General features: G+C 53.3%; 2 protein-coding genes across 2 annotated transcripts; one reads left to right on the forward strand and one right to left on the reverse strand.

Annotated features, from left to right (window-relative positions):
* Positions 1 to 1,657: 1,657 nt before the first annotated feature.
* On the forward strand, positions 1,658 to 12,906 carry LOC146272133 (uncharacterized). Its single transcript, XM_084707692.1, has 4 exons — positions 1,658 to 1,730; positions 9,182 to 9,256; positions 9,585 to 9,770; positions 9,961 to 12,906. Exons 1-4 carry the CDS (start codon positions 1,658 to 1,660, stop codon positions 10,455 to 10,457), a joined length of 831 nt encoding a protein of 276 aa, XP_084563818.1. The 3' UTR covers positions 10,458 to 12,906.
* Positions 12,907 to 17,662: 4,756 nt separating this feature from the next.
* ptger4c (prostaglandin E receptor 4 (subtype EP4) c) lies at positions 17,663 to 20,070 on the reverse strand. Its single transcript, XM_084707694.1, has 2 exons — positions 19,213 to 20,070; positions 17,663 to 18,286 (listed from the first exon to the last, which is right to left on the reverse strand). Exons 1-2 carry the CDS (start codon positions 20,068 to 20,070, stop codon positions 17,663 to 17,665), a joined length of 1,482 nt encoding a protein of 493 aa, XP_084563820.1.
* Positions 20,071 to 20,398: the final 328 nt, after the last annotated feature.

The raw sequence follows: 20,398 nt of genomic DNA on the forward strand, positions 1-20,398 counted from the left end.
GTGTGCGTGTGTGAGTGTGTCTGAGTATGTGTGTGTGTGTGTCTCTGTGCATGCCTGTGTGGAATGCTGTAAAGTGTAAAATTTATGGGACTGTTAACGTAAACATTGTAGGAAAAAATCAACAGAAAGTTCCACTGCAGCGGCGAACGCTTCTCTCGAGCCAAACAAACAAACCTCGCCGTCCGAAGTGACCGTTCCAGCGCGCGTTCCCTCCTCGCGAACAAAAAGACATGTGAGCTGATCGGAGGGGCAGGGGGGAGCGCGGCACGGAGGACCGCCGCTGCGCTCCGGTTTCACCAGTCCTTTGACAGGCGTTACGGGCGCTGTACGGGTAGCCTCCGGTCGTGCGGTGTTGTGTTTTGTCTCTACACAGGATAGAGATCACCTGATCAGATATCGGATTGGCAAAGTCTCTGAAAACTGGATGTTTTAACTTCCAAATGACGCGAGAAGACAATTAGCGGAGATCAAACGGACACGGTGACAATGCAGAGATACGGCCGTGAAACTGCCGCGTTATGGTGTGACGCGTGGATTTGAAGTGTTTTGGACGTATTCCTCTGCTGAGTAAAGGTTTGATTAGAGGGATTATATCGATTACTTTAGAGACGTAGAGAAGAAACAAATGAGAGTAAAGAAAAAACGTAAAAACGTTTTTATTTATTTAAACAAGAATCGAGTTCTCGGTTTTGGGTGGGGAAGGAGGGAACACTGTCTCCGCACGCGAGAGAGAAAGTGAGAAAAGCGAGAGGGACAACTGGACAGAGGTTCTTCGGAACTTTTCTCTGTGGACTAATCTCGACCATCCTGGAATTAAAGTTTTCTCACATTCCACTTTGGTTCCTGTTTCTTTATTATCAACTATTAGATGACTGAAGACAAGACCAAGCAAGTCTTGGACGGTAAGAGCGCGCAGTCTCAAACTTGTTTCTCTCTTTCATTGCCTTATTTGTTTACTTTCTGGTCGTAAAGCTATCAACGAGAACTCGTCATCTTTCAGTCGCCGAAAGCGTTGCTTTCCCCTTTGAAACTTGCAGTCTGAATGACTTCTTAATGACTCTCTCAAACACACTTTCTCTCTTATTCGCTGTCTGTCGCTCTCTCCCTTTCTCTTTCATCCTCTCTTTCTCTCGCGCTCATACACTCCAGTCCAGTCTTTCACCAGCGCTCTGCGCGTGAGCTGATAAATGTGTTTCAGTAATCTAAACACTGGGCTGCTTTGCAGAGCTCGTGTACTCCAGATGTTGACTGCGAAGAATTACAGGAATTCCCCCCCACGAGACAGCTAAATTTGTCTTTCTGTAAAACAAACAATAGTTTATGTCATAAATACGCCTACATGGACTTGTGTTGCGAAACACAAGAACTTTCTTTAAGATCACTGTTGGTCATGTTTTTGTCGTGATGTTTCTCCTGTGTGTGTGTGTGTGTGTGTGTGTGAAGGCAGGTGAGACCTCTTCACCCACCGAGAGAGATCTACTGGAGGACGAGAGAGGCTGGGTCGCTCGGAGGGCTAGAGGGTGGCAAGGGAGGGGTCTCCTCGAGGAGGTTTTCATGTCGTTTACCTCCGCCAAAGACGACTGTCCGCAAGACGTTAGCAGCACATGTGTGATGAACCTTTAACGGACGCCGCTGTGTGGACACGCACTCGCACGAGATGCTTTACAGCCGACCAGAGGCACGCGGGATAAAAGAGTCTGGCCTACCCGGTGCGCGCTTGGACCAGTCCAGTACGCACGGAGCAACTGGTAACGCACTTTACTTTACTCATGTATTCAACAACGTCACGGTATTTTATTTAAGTGTAATTTACCGGGAAACAGCGACTATTGTGATTAATGATCAATGACCCGTCAGGTTGTCCTGTCAAGTAGTATTAACGAAAACCTAGTCGTTTACTCGCGCGTAATGGTATTGTTGCTATGAAAGCAGCAGTGCTTGCTTACAAGTCATTAGTCAGCGCGCGCATGTGTCTCGTGTTTGCTGTGACAACAACCCCGGAGTCGTTTGATCTCAATGGATTTCTATTCACATTGGATTCTTTTGTCATTCAGTCTTCCCTGCCTCCCTCCCTCCCTCCCTCCCTCTCTCTCTCTCTCTCTCTCTCTCTCTCTCTCTCTCTCTCTCTCTCTCTCTCTCTCTCTCTCTCTCTCTCTCTCTCCCTCTCTCCCCCTTCTCTCTCTCTCCCCCCCCTCTCTCTCTCTCTCTCTCTCTCCCTCTCTCTCCTTCTCTCCCCCCCTCTCTCTCACCCCTCTCTCTCTCCTCTCATTCCCCCCTCTCTCTCTCCTTCTCTCCCTCCTCTCTCTCTCCCTCCTCTCTCCCCCCCCCCCCTCTCTCTCTCTCCTCTCTCTCTCTCTCTCTCTCTCTCTCCCTCCCCCCTCTCTCTCTCCCCTCTCTCTCTCTATCTCTCTCTCTCTCTCTCCCTCCCCCCTCTCTCTCTCCCCTCTCTCTCTCTATCTCTCTCTCTCTCCCCTTCCCCCCTCTCTCTCTCTCCCTCTCTCCTCACACCTGTCATGGGCTCTGTTGCAGGTCACCCCGTCTCCTGTTTCTGAGGTGTAGGGCCTACACTGTAGGCTAGTTCTGGCTGTTTCTGAGGTGTAGGGCCTACCTTGTAGGCTAGTTCTGGCTGTTTCTGAGGTGTAGGGCCTACACTGTAGGCTAGTTCTGGCTGTTTTTGAGGTGTAGGGCCTACCTTGTAGGCTAGTTCTGGCTGTTTCTGAGGTGTAGGGCCTACACTGTAGGCTAGTTCTGGCTGTTTTTGAGGTGTAGGGCCTACCTTGTAGGCTAGTTCTGGCTGTTTCTGAGGTGTAGGGCCTACACTGTAGGCTAGTTCTGGCTGTTTTTGAGGTGTAGGGCCTACCTTGTAGGCTAGTTCTGGCTGTTTCTGAGGTGTAGGGCCTACACTGTAGGCTAGTTCTGGCTGTTTTTGAGGTGTAGGGCCTACCTTGTAGGCTAGTTCTGGCTGTTTCTGAGGTGTAGGGCCTACACTGTAGGCTAGTTCTGGCTGTTTTTGAGGTGTAGGGCCTACCTTGTAGGCTAGTTCTGGCTGTTTCTGAGGTGTAGGGCCTACACTGTAGGCTAGTTCTGGCTGTTTTGCAGATCCCTGAAATAGTTGGATTAATTAAATGACCAACTGCACGTCATTGATTACAACCCGGTAATATATATTTTTTGTCATATTAAGCGTTTGACATCTCCGTAAAAATGGGCGTTTTTAGAGCGTTGTGCTTCAGTCTCTGGGAAGCTACCATCCCGTTAATATCCCGGAGTTACCGTTGCACAGGTCCTGGTCTGATTGGTGCAGGCCGTAACTTAAGACTGACCTTTCTGTGGCGGAAATCTGAATGTCTTGCTCACACACACACACACACACACACACACACACACACACACACACACACAGACCCCTTCTCTCCATACCTCCTCCTTCCCTTCCTCCTCCTCCTGCCCTTCCTCCTCCTCCTGCTCTTCCTCCTCCTACTTCCCTTCCTCCTCCTCCTGCTCTTCCTCCTCCTCCTTCCTTTCCTCCTCCTACTTCCCTTCCTCCTCCTCCTGCTCTTCCTCCTCCTCCTTCCCTTCCTCCTCCTCCTGCTCTTCCTCCTCCTCCTTCCCTTCCTCCTCCTCCTGCTCTTTCTATGCCAGAGGCATCTCACACTCCTCCGCTAGCCTGACACGGCTTTTAGTTCCTGGGTCAGAGGTCAGCAGGCCTGCCAAGGGTCAGACGCACAGGGCAACTCCCCCCCCCCCCCCCCCTCCTGTCTCCCAGTACACTCCTGTGTGACCTTCTCTGTGTGAACTAGATGCTGGTTTACGACCAGGGACGCCAAACAGTGCGTCTCTGAACTCCCTGGTTAACTCTCTCCCTGGTTAACTCTCTCTCTGGTTAACTCTATCTCTCTGCTTAACTCTCCCTGGTTAACGCTCTCCCTTGTGAACTCTCTCTGGTTAACTCTCTCTGGTTAACTCTCTGCTCTCTCTGGTTAACTCTCTCTGGTTAACTCTCTCTGGTTAACTCTCTGCTCTTTCTGGTTAACTCTCTCTCTGGTTAACTCTCTCTGGTTAACTCTCTGCTCTTTCTGGTTAACTCTCTCACTGGTTAACTCTCTCTGGTTAACTCTCTCTCTCTCTGGTTAACTCTCTGCTCTTTCTGGTTAACTCTCTCACTGGTTAACTCTCTCCCTGGTTAACTTTCTCTGGTTAACTTTCTCTGGTTAACTCTCTCTGGTTTACTCTCACTGGTTAACTCTCACTGGTTTACTCTCTCTGGTTAACCCTCTCCCTGGTTAACTCTCTCCCTGGTTAACTCTCTACCTGCTTAACGCTCTCACTCATCATCCCTCACACACAGGAAGTGAGACAGGAAGTAAGACGTTTGTTTCGTAGCAGTTGACACAGCCTCTGTCTAACCCTGTGTATGTGTGTGTGTGTGTGTATGTGTGTGTCTTCACCTGGCCTTCCTCAGTTGTTCCTCGCCCCTGGTGTGTCTGGGTAGTGTCTCCCTGTGATTAGTCAATCAGACCAGGGGGAGATCTAACAAGGTCTGGAATGGGTTACCGGACGTCACCTAGCAACCATGCATCTTCCCTCCCTCCCTCCCTCCCTCCCTCCCTCCCTCCCTCCCTCCCTCCCTCCCTCCCTCCCTCCCTCCCTCCCTCCCTCCCTCCCTCCCTCCCTCCCTCCCTCCCTCCCTCCCTCTCCTAAACCAGGATATAAGCACGACCTAACAGAGGAATTTCAACTTGTAAAGGTCTTCTTAAAGACAAACGCTTGATCCCTCCAGATTCAGTATACGGATTCATCCATCTCTCCAGTCATCCAGCATACCCCAGTTCAGAACTCAGTTATTGACAAATAATGCCTGCCTGTGATTAGTTGTGGCCTGGTCTCAAATTCTGAGCTTCAAACAGCTTGAACTTAGCTTAACAGCTCTAACTCCTGTCCTTATCGCACGATCGCTCTTTAAAACCATTTTGTGAGGAAGGAATGTTAACCGGTGTAGTTAACCCAGTGTCTGTAGGCGTGTGTGTAGGTGTGTGTGTGTGTGTGTGTGGGGCTGTGGGTAGTTTTCCAATCCCTTTTTTTATCCAATAAGCTGTATTCTTCTCAAATTAGCCAGTCAGAGTAATTCATCATGGTGTTGCCGGGCAGCTTTGATCAAGCCCCAGGTCATTATCAGAGTCGTGTCTGGGCAGAGGGGTGAGAGGGGGTGAGAGGGGCGGTGAGAGGGGGATGAGAGGGGGGGTGAGAGGGGGTGATAGGGGGGTGAGAGGGGGTGAGAGGGGGTGAGAGGGGGTGAGGGGGGGTGAGAGGGGGGGTGGAGAGGGGGTGATAGGGGGGTGAGAGGGGGTGAGAGGGGGTGAGAGGGGGTGAGGGGGGGTGAGAGGGGGGGGTGAGGGGGGTGAGATTGACACAGAAACGCTAGATCATCCAGGCTAATGACTTTCTCTCTCTGGAACCTCACTGACCCCGTTAATCTGCAGAACTGAGACATTAGATGGGGACAAAGACTTACACACGCTCATACACACACACACACACACACACACACACACAGATGGTTTCAGAAAGAAGGATTTGATATCAGCTGGTGTAAACTATACATCCTACTCTTTCCTCGCAGCCTCCACCTCTTCATCTCCTTCTCTTCCTCATCCTCCCCTTTCATCCCTCCCTCCCTCCCTCCCTCCCTCCCTCCCTCCCTCCCTCCCTCCCTCCCTCCCTCCCTCCCTCCCTCCCTCCCTCCCTCCCTCCCTCCCTCCCTCCCTCCCTCCCTCCCTCCCTCCCTCCCTCACCTCCCTCCCTCACCTCCATCCACCCCCTCTCCTTGTTCAGAGCTTACAGTCTCTGTCATGTCAGATCTCTGTCCTTCGACAGCTCAACTCTTGTGTTCCCATGTAAGGTTTGCCCAACTCTTCCCTCTCTCTTTTTCTCTCCCTTAGTGTGACCTGTGTCCTCTCTTCTACTCACTCTCTCTGTAAAGACGAAACACAGTTTGGAGAGACACTCCTCTCTCTGCTTTCAGAGGGTCTGATTCACCTGATGACTCATCTACTCCCTTCTTCCCCTCTCCCCCCCCCCCCCTCCTTTCATTTACATTTAGTCATGACGCTCTCATTCAGAGTGACTTACAGTAAGTACAGGGACATTCCCCCCTCTCTCCCCCTCACCCTTTTCTCGCCCCTCCCCCCTCCTCTCCCTCTTCTCCCCCCTCCTCTCCCCCTCCCCTCCCCCCTCCTCTCCCTCCTCTTCTCCTTTCCCCCCTCTCCCCCCCCCCCTCTCCCTCCTCTCCCCCAGGCCTTGTCTTTCCTCACCTCTGCTCACTGTCTGGGTCTCCCCTCCCTGTTAGCCAGATAACTCCACCCCTCTGAGCTGTACCATCTAACCTTCTCTCTGTTTCTCATTTGGCCTCTCCTCCTCTCCCCCTCCTCTCCCCCTTCTCCCTCTCCTCTCCCCCCTACTCTCCCTCCCTCTCCCCTCTTCACCTCTACCTCTTGTCCTCTTTCCTCCCCCTCCCCTCCTCCTCTCCTCTCTCCTCTCATCCTCATCCTCCTCCCCCTCCCCTCCTCCTCTCCTCTCTCCTCATCCTCCCCCTCCCCTCCTCCTCTCCTCTCTCCTCATCCTCCCCCTCCCCTCCTCAGTGACAGGCCACTCCTACAGAGTGGCCCTAACGAGCTCTTACTGCCTGGCAGTGATCATGGGATTAGGAGCCAGAGAGGAAGGGGGAGAGAAAGAGAGAGCAGAGAAGTGGTTGGTTTAGTGTGTAACCTAAAGAGCCAAAGGGAAAGAGAGAAAGACAGACAGACACAGAGAGAGACAGAGAGAGAGAGACAGAGAGAGACAGAGAGAGACAGAGAGAGACAGTGAGAGACAGAGAGAGAAAGAAAAACAGAGAGAGAGAGAGGCAGAGAGAGAGCCAGAGAGACGGGCAGAGAGACGGGCAGAGAGAGAAGAGAGAGAGAGAGAGAGAGAGAGAGAGAGAGAGAGAGAGAGAGAGAGAGAGAGAGAGACAGACAGACAGAGAGAGAGACACACAGAGAGAGAGACAGAGAGAGACACAGAGAGAGACACAGAGAGAGACACAGAGAGAGACACAGAGAGAGACACAGAGAGAGAGGGCCTGGGAACCTGTGGTTGGAAGACTGCAGCTCCCTGGGTGACCACAGAGGAAGAGGTAAACATTAAGTGCCTTCTCAGAGGCTGATTATGAGAACCAGCTCAGACTGGTGCAGGGATGAACAACACACACACACACACATACACACACAGCCATCCAGGGTGTTGAGGAGACACACACACAGCCACACAGACAGACACACACACAGACACGCCCACAGCCATCCAGGTTGTCGGACCCCTGGATCAGGAGGTCTGGTTGTGATCAGGACAATTAGTCTCCACTACTTCTCCTGGCTTCTCTTACAGCCAGCCAGCCAGCCAGCCAGCCAGCCAGCCAAGCAGCTTGTCAGCCAGTCAGCCAACCAGCTAGCCAGCCAGCCAGCCGACCAGATTGTCAGCCAACCAGCCAGACAGCCAGCCAGCCAGCGGGCCTGCCAGCCAGCTTGTCAGTCAGCCAGCCAGCCAGCCAACCAGCTTGTCAGCCAGCCAACCAGACAGCCAACCAGACAGCCAGACAGACAGACAGACAGACAGACAGCCAACTTGCCAGCCAGTCAGCTTGTCAGTCAGCCAACCAGCTTTTCAGCCAGCCAACCAGCCAACCAGCCAACCAGCCAACCAGCCAGCCAGCCAGCCAGCCAGCCAGCCAGCCAGCCAACCAGCTTTTCAGCCAGCTTTTCAGCCAGCCAACCAGCCAACCAGCCAACCAGCCAACCAGCCAGCCAGCCAACCAGCCAACCAGCCAACCAGCCAGCCAACCAGCCAACCAGCTTTTCAGCCAGCCAACCAGCTTGTCAGCCAGTCAGCCAGCCAGCCAGCCAGTCAGTCGGTTGTTTTGTTCATGTGGTGAGTCCATGTTGACTCCAGTGGTCAGAGTTTGAGCTGCAGGAGCCTGTTAGAGTGTGTGTTAGAGTGTGTGTGAGTGAGTGAGTGAGTGAGTGAGTGAGTGAGTGAGTGAGTGTGTGAGTGTGTGTGTGTGAGTGAGTGAGTGTGTGAGTGTGTGTGTGTGAGTGTGTGTGTGAGTGTGTGTGTGAGTGAATAAGGTGCTGAAAGGGTGTGTGTAACTGTACCTGTACTTGATAATCTCAAACACATTTCATGTCTCCCTCCCTCCCCTCTTCCTCCCTCCCCTCTTCCTCCCTCCCCTCTTCCTCTCTCCCTCCCCTCTCTCCTCCCTCCCTCCCCTCTTCCTCCCTCCCTCCCCTCTTCCTCCCCTCTTCCTCCCTCCCTCCCCTCTTCCTCCCTCCCTCCCCTCTTCCTACCCTCTTCCTCCCTCCCCTCTTCCTCCCCTCTTCCTCCCTCCCTCCCCTCTTCCTCCCTCCCTCCCCTCTTCCTCCCCTCTTCCTCCCTCCCTCCCCTCTTCCTCCCTCCCTCCCCTCTTCCTCCCTCTTCCTCCCTCCCTCCCTCCCTCCCTCCCTCCCTCCCTCCCTCCCTCCCTCCCTCCCTCCCTCCCTCCCTCCCTCCCTCCCTCCCTCCCTCCCTCCCTCCCTCCCTCCCTCTCTCTCCAACCTGCTCTCTCTCTCTCTCTCTCTATCTCTCTCTCCAACCTGCTCTCTCTCTCTCTCTCTCTCTCTCTCTCTCTCTCTCTCTCTCCAACGTGCTCTCTCTCTCTCTATCTCTCTATCTCTCTCTCTCCACCCCCCTCTCTCCATATGTATAGAAATAAGCCCACGTCTGAAGCTGAGAGCCACACAGTAGTCTGTATAGATGTATAGACTGTCTGTCTGTATAGACTAGATCAGGGGATATAGATGTATAGACTGTCTGTCTGTATAGACTAGATCAGGGGGTGATAATATTGTAGTTTGGGTAGCTTCCCTCCTCTCTCTCACACTGCATACGTGCTTTATATTAACTATTGAGACTGTGTCTTTGTTTGGGTCCAGTGAGTGTGTGTGTCAGTTTGTGTGTGAATGTGTGTGAGTTTTCTTCTAAATAGCGTGTGTAGTTGATGTCTGAGTGTATGTTTGTACACAGTGTGTGTGTGAGAAAAGTGTGTGAATTGATCTGTTGAGAGAACGTTCGGGAAGGAAGACAGTTTCTGGAGTCTGTTCTGTCTGCCTAGGAGGGCTAAGCTGGTGCAGGAGGAGGAGGAGGAGGAGGAGGAGGAGGAGGAGGAAGGAAAGACAGGTGACTTCCGGGTCAACCAGCAGCAGCCGTCACCACCTTCAGACCTGCCAGGTGAGGGGTGGCACATGGGTCTTTACCTTCATCATCATCCTCCCCATCATCATCACCCTCATCACCGTTACTGGTGTTTGAGGATGCAGGCTAGCGACAGGCTTCAGCTGACTGCAGCTTGTATCCAAAGCCACATAGTGCATACAGTATAAAGACAGCAATAGGGTTTAAACTATAGTATAATATTAAACAACAGCACTATGACTACAGTGCAACAAAATAAACTGATTGTTATTAATTGACCAACTGGTTACTTTACTAATCAACTGATCAACTGGTTAATTGGTTAATTGGCCCCTGGCTTCAGGTGCTGCTGTGCGTGCTAGTGTGTCTGCTGCCCCTGGTGGAAGGGGTGCGTTTGGCTTCGAACCAGGCTGTGGCGCGGTCGGGAGGGGAGGAGCAGAGGCTGCTCCCAGACACCAACCAGGAGGCGGAGGACAGCGACCCTTACCCCTCCTGGCAGGGTCTCTACAGTAAGTAATGAGCACTCACAGAAGAACTAGAGGTTCTCATACAAAATCAAATAATCTTAGATTTTTTTTAGGGTATTCATTTTTGGTATGATATACAGAAGCAGACAACTCAATTTACTTTTATTTTTGTATCCATCTCTTACTTCTTTTCTCCCTCCCTCTCCCTCCCCCAGACCCCTATGTGTTCGAGGAGCAGACGAGCCATCCAGGAGGTCACAGGGCAGATCGCCTCCCCCGGTCCTTCCCCCCTCCCCCACCACGCCCGCTGAACCGCCCAAGAAGAAAAAGAAGAGAAAACAAAAGGAGAAAGCTAGAGAGGGCGTAGGAAAAGAACGAGAGAAAAGGAAGGGGAAAGGGAAGAAGGGGTCTCCCAGGCAGAGCAGCAGGGACTGCCGTCTGGAGAAGAGAGAGATGCGGGTCAGAGACCTGGGGCTGGGCTTCGACTCAGATGAGATTGTCCTCTTCAAGTTCTGTGTGGGTTCCTGCCGGGCCTCCAGAACCAACTACGACCTGGCCCTCCGGGCTCTGCTGGAGAACGGGTCTCTGCCTCGACGCACGGTGCGGAAGGTCACCAGCCAGCCCTGCTGCCGGCCCCACAAATACGAACCCGTGTCCTTCATGGACGCACACACTACCTGGAGAACCATCGAATCACTTTCCGCAGCCAGCTGCATGTGCATGGGCTGAGGATGAAGAGGAGAGGAGGAGAGGAGGCACTCTCCCTGGAGGTCCCAGCCCCCTGGAGAGTGTCACCCAGATTCAGGAGTTTCTCCTCATATTCCAGGCAGAGGGCATACCATCCCACTTCCTGCTTTCCACTTCCTGTAGGAGGAAATGCAGGTGAACTTATTTCCTGTTAAAGAGGAAGTGAGTTTGTGTGGCCCGTCTGTGGAGGGAGAAGATAACCCCCTGAGACTCGGCAGGTGGAGCTCAGTGTGATTGCAGATCAAGAGGTCACAGGTTCAAATCCCACCATGCATTTTGTTGCTTTGTAGCAAAAAAAATTCTGCTAAATGAATACATGCGACACACATGAAGGCTGTGTGATCAGCCCTGGTCAGTCTACACAGACTTAGGGTCAGTCTACACAGACTTAGGGTCAGTCTACAGAGACTTAGGGTCAGTCGACACAGACTTAGGGTCAGTCTACACAGACTTAGGGACAGTCTACACAGACTTAGGGACAGTCTACACAGACTTAGGGTCAGTATACACAGACTTAGGGTCAGTGTACACAGACTTAGGGTCAGTCTACACAGACTTAGGGACAGTCTACACAGACCTGGGGCCAGTCTTGGGACCTCTAGAAGGTTCCAGGACAACACAGACAAATGGTCCATGACTGACAGGAGTTACTCTCAGGTCCAACACGGCCACAACAACACGAATGTTTCAGTCATGACGGAGCTACAGGAGACAGTCACAGAGAGAGCGCATCCAATCCCCTTTCTCTCATTCCAAATGTGTCAGTGAGAGACAGGAAGTTCCTGTCTTGTCATAACGTGATAGGTGCGGTGCCTTTGTCAGGCTCGCTGTACTGTACGCTGAATACTGTGTATATATATACATGTATTAATTTATTTTCCGATAAATTATTTATTTATTACATTTTTCATACGAGAGCTGTTTTATACACTTCAATGTAAATATCTATTTATTACCAGGAACTCCATCTGCAGTGTTCTGTATCACACTCTATAGCCCCAGAATGCTGAATTACTAGATTATATAAACCATTTTATACTTTACTGTACTATAGATTATATATACCATTTTATACTTAATTGCATTATAGATTATATAGACCATTTTATACTTTACTGTACTCAAATCAAAGCAAATTCAAATCTAAATTTATTTGTATAGCCCTTTTTCCAAGCATGTCACAGAGGGCTTCACATACGCCCATAGAACTGCCCCTCAACCAACCTAAACCCTCAAGGAAGACAAGGAAAAACTTCCTGAAAAACTCCCATTGGGAGAAAAAATGGAAGAAACCTTGGGAGGAGCAATTCAGAGAGGGATCCCCTCCTCCAGAGACGGCTGGTGAAAGAGATGAGCTGAATAGGCTCAGGCTGAATATAGTCATACAGCAAGTCCAGTGTTCAACTTGGGTAAGAGTTGGTAAATGTCAATAGATTATATATACCATCCTATACTTTACTGTACTGTAGATTATATTTACAATACTATTGATTATATATACCATCCTATTCTTTATTGTACTATATTATACATACCATCCTATTCTTTATTGTACTATATTATATATACCATCCTATTCTTTATTGTACAATATGATATATACCATCCTATTCTTTATTGTACTATATTATATATACCATGCTATAATGTTCTCAACTAGCCTTAATAGCCTTAGTAAGGTTTCCAGGAAGACAGAGTTTAGAACCAGAGTTTAGAACCAGAGTTTAGAACCAGAGTTTAGAACCAGAGTTTAGAACCAGAGTTTAGAACCAGAGTTTAGAAGCACACTTGAACACTAAAAGACAGATTCACACTTTCGGTTCCAATATTCACAACACATGGTTGCCCAACCACTTTACACTATAAACACTATCAACACTATAAACATTATAAACACTATAAAACATCCGCTGAAAGTATGTTGATATTCAACAGATACTTCATACTAGAGCACAATATTTCATCCTACAACACACTATTCCACTATACTAAACTCCTTCATACCACACTACACCACTGCTGGAGGGAGAAAGATCTGGTTGAACTTCAAGAAGTAAAGGTTTATAATTTTTATGGTTAATTTAGCTAATAATCTTCTGTCAGTGTTGTACTGTTTTTGTGGCGGTGGTCTGTGCTCTTGAAGTCGTTTCTTCAGAGTTCTTATCAAAATGCATCCTAACGAGCAATCTGCTCGCTGTGACGGGGCAGCGACATCACTTCCTGTTTCGGAGACAGGAAGCAGACAGCTCTCTGGAGGCTGGGACAGGAGCTGCGCTCTCAGTCTTATCAATGTTGTTTCAGTGTTTTAGAGCCTCATCAGCCAACTGGCATTATTGTTATTGATGTAACTATTACTATTAGTGACATTGTTATTATTATTGTAATTATTATTATTATCGCAAAGATAATTCCTTTATTTTTGTATTATGACTTCATCCTGTATTAGAAATAAAGTTTTATATTTAGACTTGAGCCTGGGGCTCCTTTAGGATTGTCACACTTTACCACATGACCCTAGGACCCTATGACCCCATGACCCTATGACCCCATGACCCTATGACTCCATGACCCTATGACCCTATGACCCCCATGACCCACTCCTGGAAGGACAGGTCTACAACACCATCACAACACTGTAACACCCACTTCCTAACACACAAACACTCCTCCTCTGTAATCTCTCACTTTGTTTCTCCATACTTGGTTGTCTGTGTTACATTGCCACCTGCAGGTGGGTTTCAGAACGACACCGGCTCAGCCAGGAGCCTTCCTTCTCCTCCCCTGCCTTCCCTCTCCTCCCTCTGCCTTCCCTCTCCTCCCTCTGCCTTCCCTCTCCTCCCTCTGCCTTCCCTCTCCTCCCCTCCTTCTGCCTTCCCTCTCCTCCCCTCCCTCTGCCTTCCCTCTCCTCCCCTCCCTCTGCCTTCCCTCTCCTCCTCTGCCTTCCCTCTCCTCCCCTCCCCCTGCCTTCCTTCTCCTCCCCTGCCTTCCCTCTCCTTCCCCTGCCTTCCCTCTCCTCCCCTCCCTCTGCCTTCCCTCTCCTCCCTCCCTTCCCTCTCCTCCCTCTGCCTCCCCTCCCTCTGCCCTCCCTCTCCTCTCCCTGCCTTCTCTCTCCTCCCCTCCCTCTGCTTTCCCTCTCCTTCCCTCCTTCTGCCTTCCCTCTCCTCCCCTCCTTCTGCCTTCCCTCTCCTCCCCTCCCCCTGCCTTCCCTCTCCTCCCCTCCCCCTGCCTTCCTTCTCCTCCTCTGCCTTCCCTCTCCTCTCCCTGCCTTCTCTCTCCTCCCCTCCCTCTGCTTTCCCTCTCCTTCCCTCCTTCTGCCTTCCCTCTCCTCCCCTCCTTCTGCCTTCCCTCTCCTCCCCTCCCCCTGCCTTCCCTCTCCTCCCCTCCCCCTGCCTTCCTTCTCCTCCCCTGCCTTCCCTCTCCTTCCCCTGCCTTCCCTCTCCTCCCTCTGCCTCCCCTCCTTCTGCCTTCCCTCTCCTCCCTCTGCCTTCCCTCTCCTCCCCTCCCTCTGCCTTCCCTCTCCTCCCTCTGCCTCCCCTCCTTCTGCCTTCCCTCTCCTCCCTCTGCCTTCCCTCTCCTCCCCTCCTTCTGCCTTCCCTCTCCTCCCCTCCTTCTGCCTTCCCTCTCCTCCCCTCCCCCTGCCTTCCCTCTCCTCCCCTCCCTCTGCCTTCCCTCTCCTCCCCTCCCTCTCCCTTCCCTCTCCTCCCTCCCTTCCCTCCCCTCTCCCTGCCTTCCCTCTCCTCCCCTCCTTCTGCCTTCCCTCTCCTCCCCTCCCCCTGCCTTCCCTCTCCTCCCCTCCCCCTGCCTTCCTTCTCCTCCCCTGCCTTCCCTCTCCTTCCCCTGCCTTCCCTCTCCTTCCCCTGCCTTCCCTCTCCTCCCTCTGCCTCCCCTCCTTCTGCCTTCCCTCTCCTCCCTCTGCCTTCCCTCTCCTCCCCTCCCTCTGCCTTCCCTCTCCTCCCTCTGCCTCCCCTCCTTCTGCCTTCCCTCTCCTCCCTCTGCCTTCCCTCTCCTCCCCTCCTTCTGCCTTCCCTCTCCTCCCCTCCTTCTGCCTTCCCTCTCCTCCCCTCCCCCTGCCTTCCCTCTCCTCCCCTCCCTCTGCCTTCCCTCTCCTCCCCTCCCTCTCCCTTCCCTCTCCTCCCTCCCTTCCCTCCCCTCTCCCTGCCTTCCCTCTCCTCCCCTCCTTCTGCCTTCCCTCTCCTCCCCTCCCCCTGCCTTCCCTCTCCTCCCCTCCCCCTGCCTTCCTTCTCCTCCCCTGCCTTCCCTCTCCTTCCCCTGCCTTCCCTCTCCTTCCCCTGCCTTCCCTCTCCTCCCTCTGCCTCCCCTCCTTCTGCCTTCCCTCTCCTCCCTCTGCCTTCCCTCTCCTCCCCTCCCTCTGCCTTCCCTCTCCTCCCTCTGCCTCCCCTCCTTCTGCCTTCCCTCTCCTCCCTCTGCCTTCCCTCTCCTCCCCTCCTTCTGCCTTCCCTCTCCTCCCTCTGCCTTCCCTCTCCTCCCCTCCCCCTGCCTTCCCTCTCCTCCCCTCCCTCTGCCTTCCCTCTCCTCCCCTCCCTCTCCCTTCCCTCTCCTCCCTCCCTTCCCTCCCCTCTCCCTGCCTTCCCTCTCCTCCCCTCCTTCTGCCTTCCCTCTCCTCCCCTCCCCCTGCCTTCCCTCTCCTCCCCTCCCCCTGCCTTCCTTCTCCTCCCCTGCCTTCCCTCTCCTTCCCCTGCCTTCCCTCTCCTTCCCCTGCCTTCCCTCTCCTCCCTCTGCCTCCCCTCCTTCTGCCTTCCCTCTCCTCCCTCTGCCTTCCCTCTCCTCCCCTCCCTCTGCCTTCCCTCTCCTCCCTCTGCCTCCCCTCTCCTCCCTCTGCCTCCCCTCCTTCTGCCTTCCCTCTCCTCCCTCTGCCTTCCCTCTCCTCCCCTCCTTCTGCCTTCCCTCTCCTCCCCTCCTTCTGCCTTCCCTCTCCTCCCCTCCCCCTGCCTTCCCTCTCCTCCCCTCCCCCTGCCTTCCCTCTCCTCCCCTCCCTCTGCCTTCCCTCTCCTCCCCTCCCTCTCCCTTCCCTCTCCTCCCTCCCTTCCCTCCCCTCTCCCTGCCTTCCCTCTCCTCCCCTCCTTCTGCCTTCCCTCTCCTCCCCTCCCCCTGCCTTCCCTCTCCTCCCCTCCCCCTGCCTTCCTTCTCCTCCCCTGCCTTCCCTCTCCTTCCCCTGCCTTCCCTCTCCTTCCCCTGCCTTCCCTCTCCTCCCTCTGCCTCCCCTCCTTCTGCCTTCCCTCTCCTCCCTCTCCTCCCCTCTCCCTGCCTTCCCTCTCCTCCCCTCCCTCTGCCTTCCCTCTCCTCCCTCCCTTCCCTCCCCTCTCCCTGCCTTCCCTCTCCTCCCCTCCCTCTGCCTTCCCTCTCCTCCCTCCCTTCCCTCCCCTCTCCCTGCCTTCCCTCTCCTCCCTTCCCTCCCCTCTCCCTGCCTTCCCTCTCCTCCCCTCCTTCTGCCTTCCCTCTCCTCCCCTCCCCCTGCCTTCCCTCTCCTCCCCTCCCCCTGCCTTCCTTCTCCTCCCCTGCCTTCCCTCTCCTTCCCCTGCCTTCCCTCTCCTTCCCCTGCCTTCCCTCTCCTCCCTCTGCCTCCCCTCCTTCTGCCTTCCCTCTCCTCCCTCTGCCTTCCCTCTCCTCCCCTCCTTCTGCCTTCCCTCTCCTCCCCTCCTTCTGCCTTCCCTCTCCTCCCCTCCCCCTGCCTTCCCTCTCCTCCCCTCCCTCTGCCTTCCCTCTCCTCCCCTCCCTCTCCCTTCCCTCTCCTCCCTCCCTTCCCTCCCCTCTCCCTGCCTTCCCTCTCCTCCCCTCCTTCTGCCTTCCCTCTCCTCCCCTCCCCCTGCCTTCCCTCTCCTCCCCTCCCCCTGCCTTCCTTCTCCTCCCCTGCCTTCCCTCTCCTTCCCCTGCCTTCCTTCTCCTCCCCTGCCTTCCCTCTCCTTCCCCTGCCTTCCCTCTCCTTCCCCTGCCTTCCCTCTCCTTCCCCTCCCTCTCCTCCCTCTCCCTTCCCTCTCCTCCCCTCCCTCTCCCTTCCCTTCCCTTCCCTTCCCTTCCCTTCCCTTCCCTTCCCTCCCCTCCCTCCCTCTCCCTTCCCTCTCCTCTCCTCCCCTCCCCTCCCCTCCCCTCCCCTCCCCTCCCCTCCCCTCCCCTCCCCTCCCCTCCCCTCCCCTCCCCTCCCCTCCCCTCCCCTCCCTCTCCCTTCCCTCCCCTCCCCTCCCCTCCCCTCCCCTCCCCCTCCCTCCCTCTCCTCCCTCCCTTCCCTCCCCTCCCTCTGCCTTCCCTCTCCTCCCTCCCTTCCCTCTCCTCCTTCCCTCCCCTCCCCCTCCCTCCCTCCCCTCCCCCTCTCCTGTATCTGATCTGTCTGAGGGCAGTGTATGAAATGATGTTGGCTGTAAACATCATCCTGTGAACAGAACTGACTGTACAGTTTTGAGGAACGGACAGCAGGCAGAAGGGCTTGGGGCTAGACCCCCCTCTGGGAAGGCACATTCTTATTGTGTTCTTCATTACAAATGAAGCACACCAGAGAGAGAACACAGGACTTTGACCTCTTTAATACAGCAACACACACGCATGGCTCTTCGGGATCAATGATTGCAAAAACATGACCTCATCATTTGATCTCTCACGTAAAAACAGAAAAAACAACAGAAATACAGTGCAAACGACAGCATGATCTGACTCTTTCTGTTTCCCAGCATGCAACACGTACATATGGCACAGGACAAGAAGTTAAATATCCCAGTTCCACAATGGCTCCACTTCAAGCACCACAGGTGCAAGATAAAGTCATGAGGTACGAGAGTCAATGTTACTCTAGAATGTCCAATCCAAGACCAGGAAACGCAATTCATAGAATTGATCTGAGCATCTATGACTCTGGGGAGTCTGTGCCCTTAAGGCAGAGCACATGTAGAACCACAGGCAGATCCAGGGGATAAAGTGCATCATGTTGCACTTCATGAAAGTGGGTTGAGGTGCTTTTGATACGCCTCACAGGTGGGCACTGAGGGGACTGATCAACATCTGATGTATGACCAATAATTATTTTGTGTTTCCAAAAATCAGACTGTGTGTATTTGACTTTGTAAATAGTAGTTGACTGTGAGGTCCTGCTGGGACCTGCAGGCTAGTTTCATCAAACGACAACAACATCAACAACAACAACATCAACAACATCAACAACAACAACAACATCAACAACATCAACAACAACAACAGTTTTCCGAGGCGGCGCTGACCTCAGCCCTCTCAGAGGAGGATCTAGGTGTGCTGTAGGAGCAGGTGACGTGAAGCTGCGCCTCACAACCTCTAGGGAAACCTGCCGGCCCCCCCTCCGGCCCCCCCTCCGGCCCCCCCTCCGGCCCCCCCTCCGGCCCCCCCTCCGCCCCAAAGCTTCCGCCTGCGTCCTGCTCCACGCTGAAAGGGTGGAAGCCGGCTCGTGCCGTCTCCTGGTCCCAGGCCTGCCTCAGGGTGAAGTCTGTGAACAACCTGGAGGGATCCTGGTCATGAGGGTTGTTGCGGTTGTTGCTTGTGTGTAGCGACGCGTAGCTCGTCTCGTTGCTGTGGTCGGACGATGGCGGCGTGCTCCGCCCCCCCGCCCAGCTGGCGCCGTGTCCGCCTGCCCCCCCACCCTGTCCCCCCGCGGCCCTCTTCAGCCGCTCGCACCCCTTCACCAGCAGGTTCTTCCGACACAAGATATAGACCCAGGGGTCCAGGATGGGGTTGAAGGAGGCGAAGCGGATGGCCAGCAGGTCCTGCTGGTACTCTGCTCTCCCGCCGGAGGAGACGTGCGCCGGGCCGTAGATCTGGTTCACGAAGATCCTCACCTGCAGTCAAAGAGACCAGGTGTTACTGCCCGGGGGGGTCGTGTGGCGCAAAACCAACATACCTGCAGCGGTGCTATAGTGATGAACGCAGGGGATGAGTTTAGTTTTCAAATGTGGGCAAGATGGGTTTTTAATAACTGAGGATGTGGCTGTTGAAGATAATTTTCTTACTAAAACGTGTGTGGAAGGGGGGGGGGGTAATTTCCTGTTTTCAAAAAGTGAGTGTGTGTGGGGGTAGGTGGGGGGGGAGTGTGTGTGGGGGTAGGTGGGGGGGGGGGAGTGTGTGTGGGGGTAGGTGGGGGGGGAGTGTGTGGGACGTGTGTTTGTCATGAAAGCTGTGCCCTCAATTTTACTGATGTGACAGACTTTTACGTAAAATATGCAGAATTTACATTTACAGTACCAACTGTTTACATTTGCATTTACTTCTAACTGTAATATGCAATCACTTTCCACTGCACTTTGACACTTTTTTAGGATAGCTTCTGTCCATACTTTATTGCACTACACTGTATATCCTGCACTTGCTGCTATTGCACTTCTGGTTAGACGTAAACTACATTTCGTTGCCTTGTACGTGTACTTGTGTAATGACAATAAAGTTGAATCTAACTGAACCTAATCTAATTTGTTATAACTATATATTTAACCAACTTCTTACTGTTGGGTTTTCTAAATGCATGTAGTGTGTGTGTAGCGCACGATGTGTGTCACACGATGGTGACACAAACGGACATACAGCATAGCATTAACCGGATTCCTGATTAACCTGACACCTGCATAACATTTTCTATACTAACATATATTTTTTACCCCCACCCCACGGATATTCACTCAACACATTTACAACTAAATCCATATCAAACCAACTTGAAATGCGCAACAACAAAAAAAGTTGATGTTGATGTTTACTTGTTTTGACTCACCACTAACGGGATGGAGCACACGAGGAAGACGACGGTCATCAGGATTAGTAGCCAAAACATCTGGGTCTCCGCCGCGGAGGACACGGTAACAGAGGGCAGCCTAGGGAACCGACGCCGCGAGCCGCCCTGCGCGGACACCTCCGCCCTCACCGTGCGCGTCTTCTGGCTCATCCCCACGAGCGATCGGCACACCGCAAAGTTGCAGAGGACCGTCACGGCGATCAGCAACAGCATCACTCCGCCGTAGAGAAACACGTAGGAGGCGGACACCGGATCCGTGGATCTCCAATCCACGAAGCACCAAGTCCCGGGGAAGTGCCTCATGTGCTGCCCAAAGCCGAAGCTGGGCAGGATACACAGTATGAGGTTGGCAAGGTACGTACCCATGAGCGCGAACCGCGCCATGGTACGGTCCACGTACCGTGAGTAAAGATAGGCGTGATTTATGGCCAGATAGCGTTCCACGGCCATAGCACAGAGAATAGACATCCCCGCCGAAGCAAAGAACAGCATAGAGAACGAGAAGAAATGGCAGAGGAGCGCGCCCCCTGGCCACCTGTTGGCAACGTAAGTAGCGATGACCACGGGGCTCGTGAAGCAGGTGCCCAGCAGGTCCGTGATGGCCATACCACAGACCAGCGTGTAGAAGGTGGTCTCCTTCTGTTCCTTCTTGGAGATACAGAGTACCACTATGGCGATCAGGTTTCCCAGAACCCCAACGGCGAACATTGTGGCGGATGTGACCAGGGACCGTAAATCCAGCTGCAGAAGCGGGAACACGCCGCTGTCATTCTGGCTGAGAGTCTGCAGGTGCGCTGACATGTTTGCGCCTTCCTCATTTACAGAATTGTTTATCATTGTCAAATATATTTTTTTTTAAAGACGGAAATTATTACAGTTCCTGAAATGTGTCACTATTACCCCCAAAATATTTTGGAATTAGTTTTCCGCAAGAGACTTTTCAGATGAACAGCGAGACACAGAACGAAATCAAGAGCGGCCGCTTCTCCTGCAGGTGCTCCCGTGTGAAGGTGTGTCTATCGGTGTGTGTGAGACTTTCCTACTGTTTATATGCGCTACAATGAAGCTGCTGGTGGTGCTCGTGCACAGACACTGATGTCAAGCTCATGACGTCTGGTGTTGTTAGCTGCCCCCCCCCTCCTCCCCCCCCTCCTCCCCCCCCCCC

Source organism: Hypomesus nipponensis, chromosome 10 (assembly GCF_054491055.1).
Source record: "Hypomesus nipponensis isolate SF chromosome 10, ASM5449105v1, whole genome shotgun sequence".
NCBI lineage: Eukaryota > Metazoa > Chordata > Actinopteri > Osmeriformes > Osmeridae > Hypomesus > Hypomesus nipponensis.

Coding starts and splice junctions, on each gene's coding strand:
- LOC146272133 (XM_084707692.1), top strand. CDS start 1,658: ATGCTTTACAGCCGACCAGAGGCACGCGGGATAAAAGAGTCTGGCCTA. Junction 1,731..9,181: donor TGCGCGCTTGGACCAGTCCA/GTACGCACGGAG, acceptor CTGTCTGCCTAG/GAGGGCTAAGCTGGTGCAGG. Junction 9,771..9,960: donor CTCCTGGCAGGGTCTCTACA/GTAAGTAATGAG, acceptor TATGTGTTCGAG/GAGCAGACGAGCCATCCAGG.
- ptger4c (XM_084707694.1), bottom strand. CDS start 20,070: ATGATAAACAATTCTGTAAATGAGGAAGGCGCAAACATGTCAGCGCAC. Junction 18,287..19,212: donor TGTGCTCCATCCCGTTAGTG/GTGAGTCAAAAC, acceptor CTTTGACTGCAG/GTGAGGATCTTCGTGAACCA.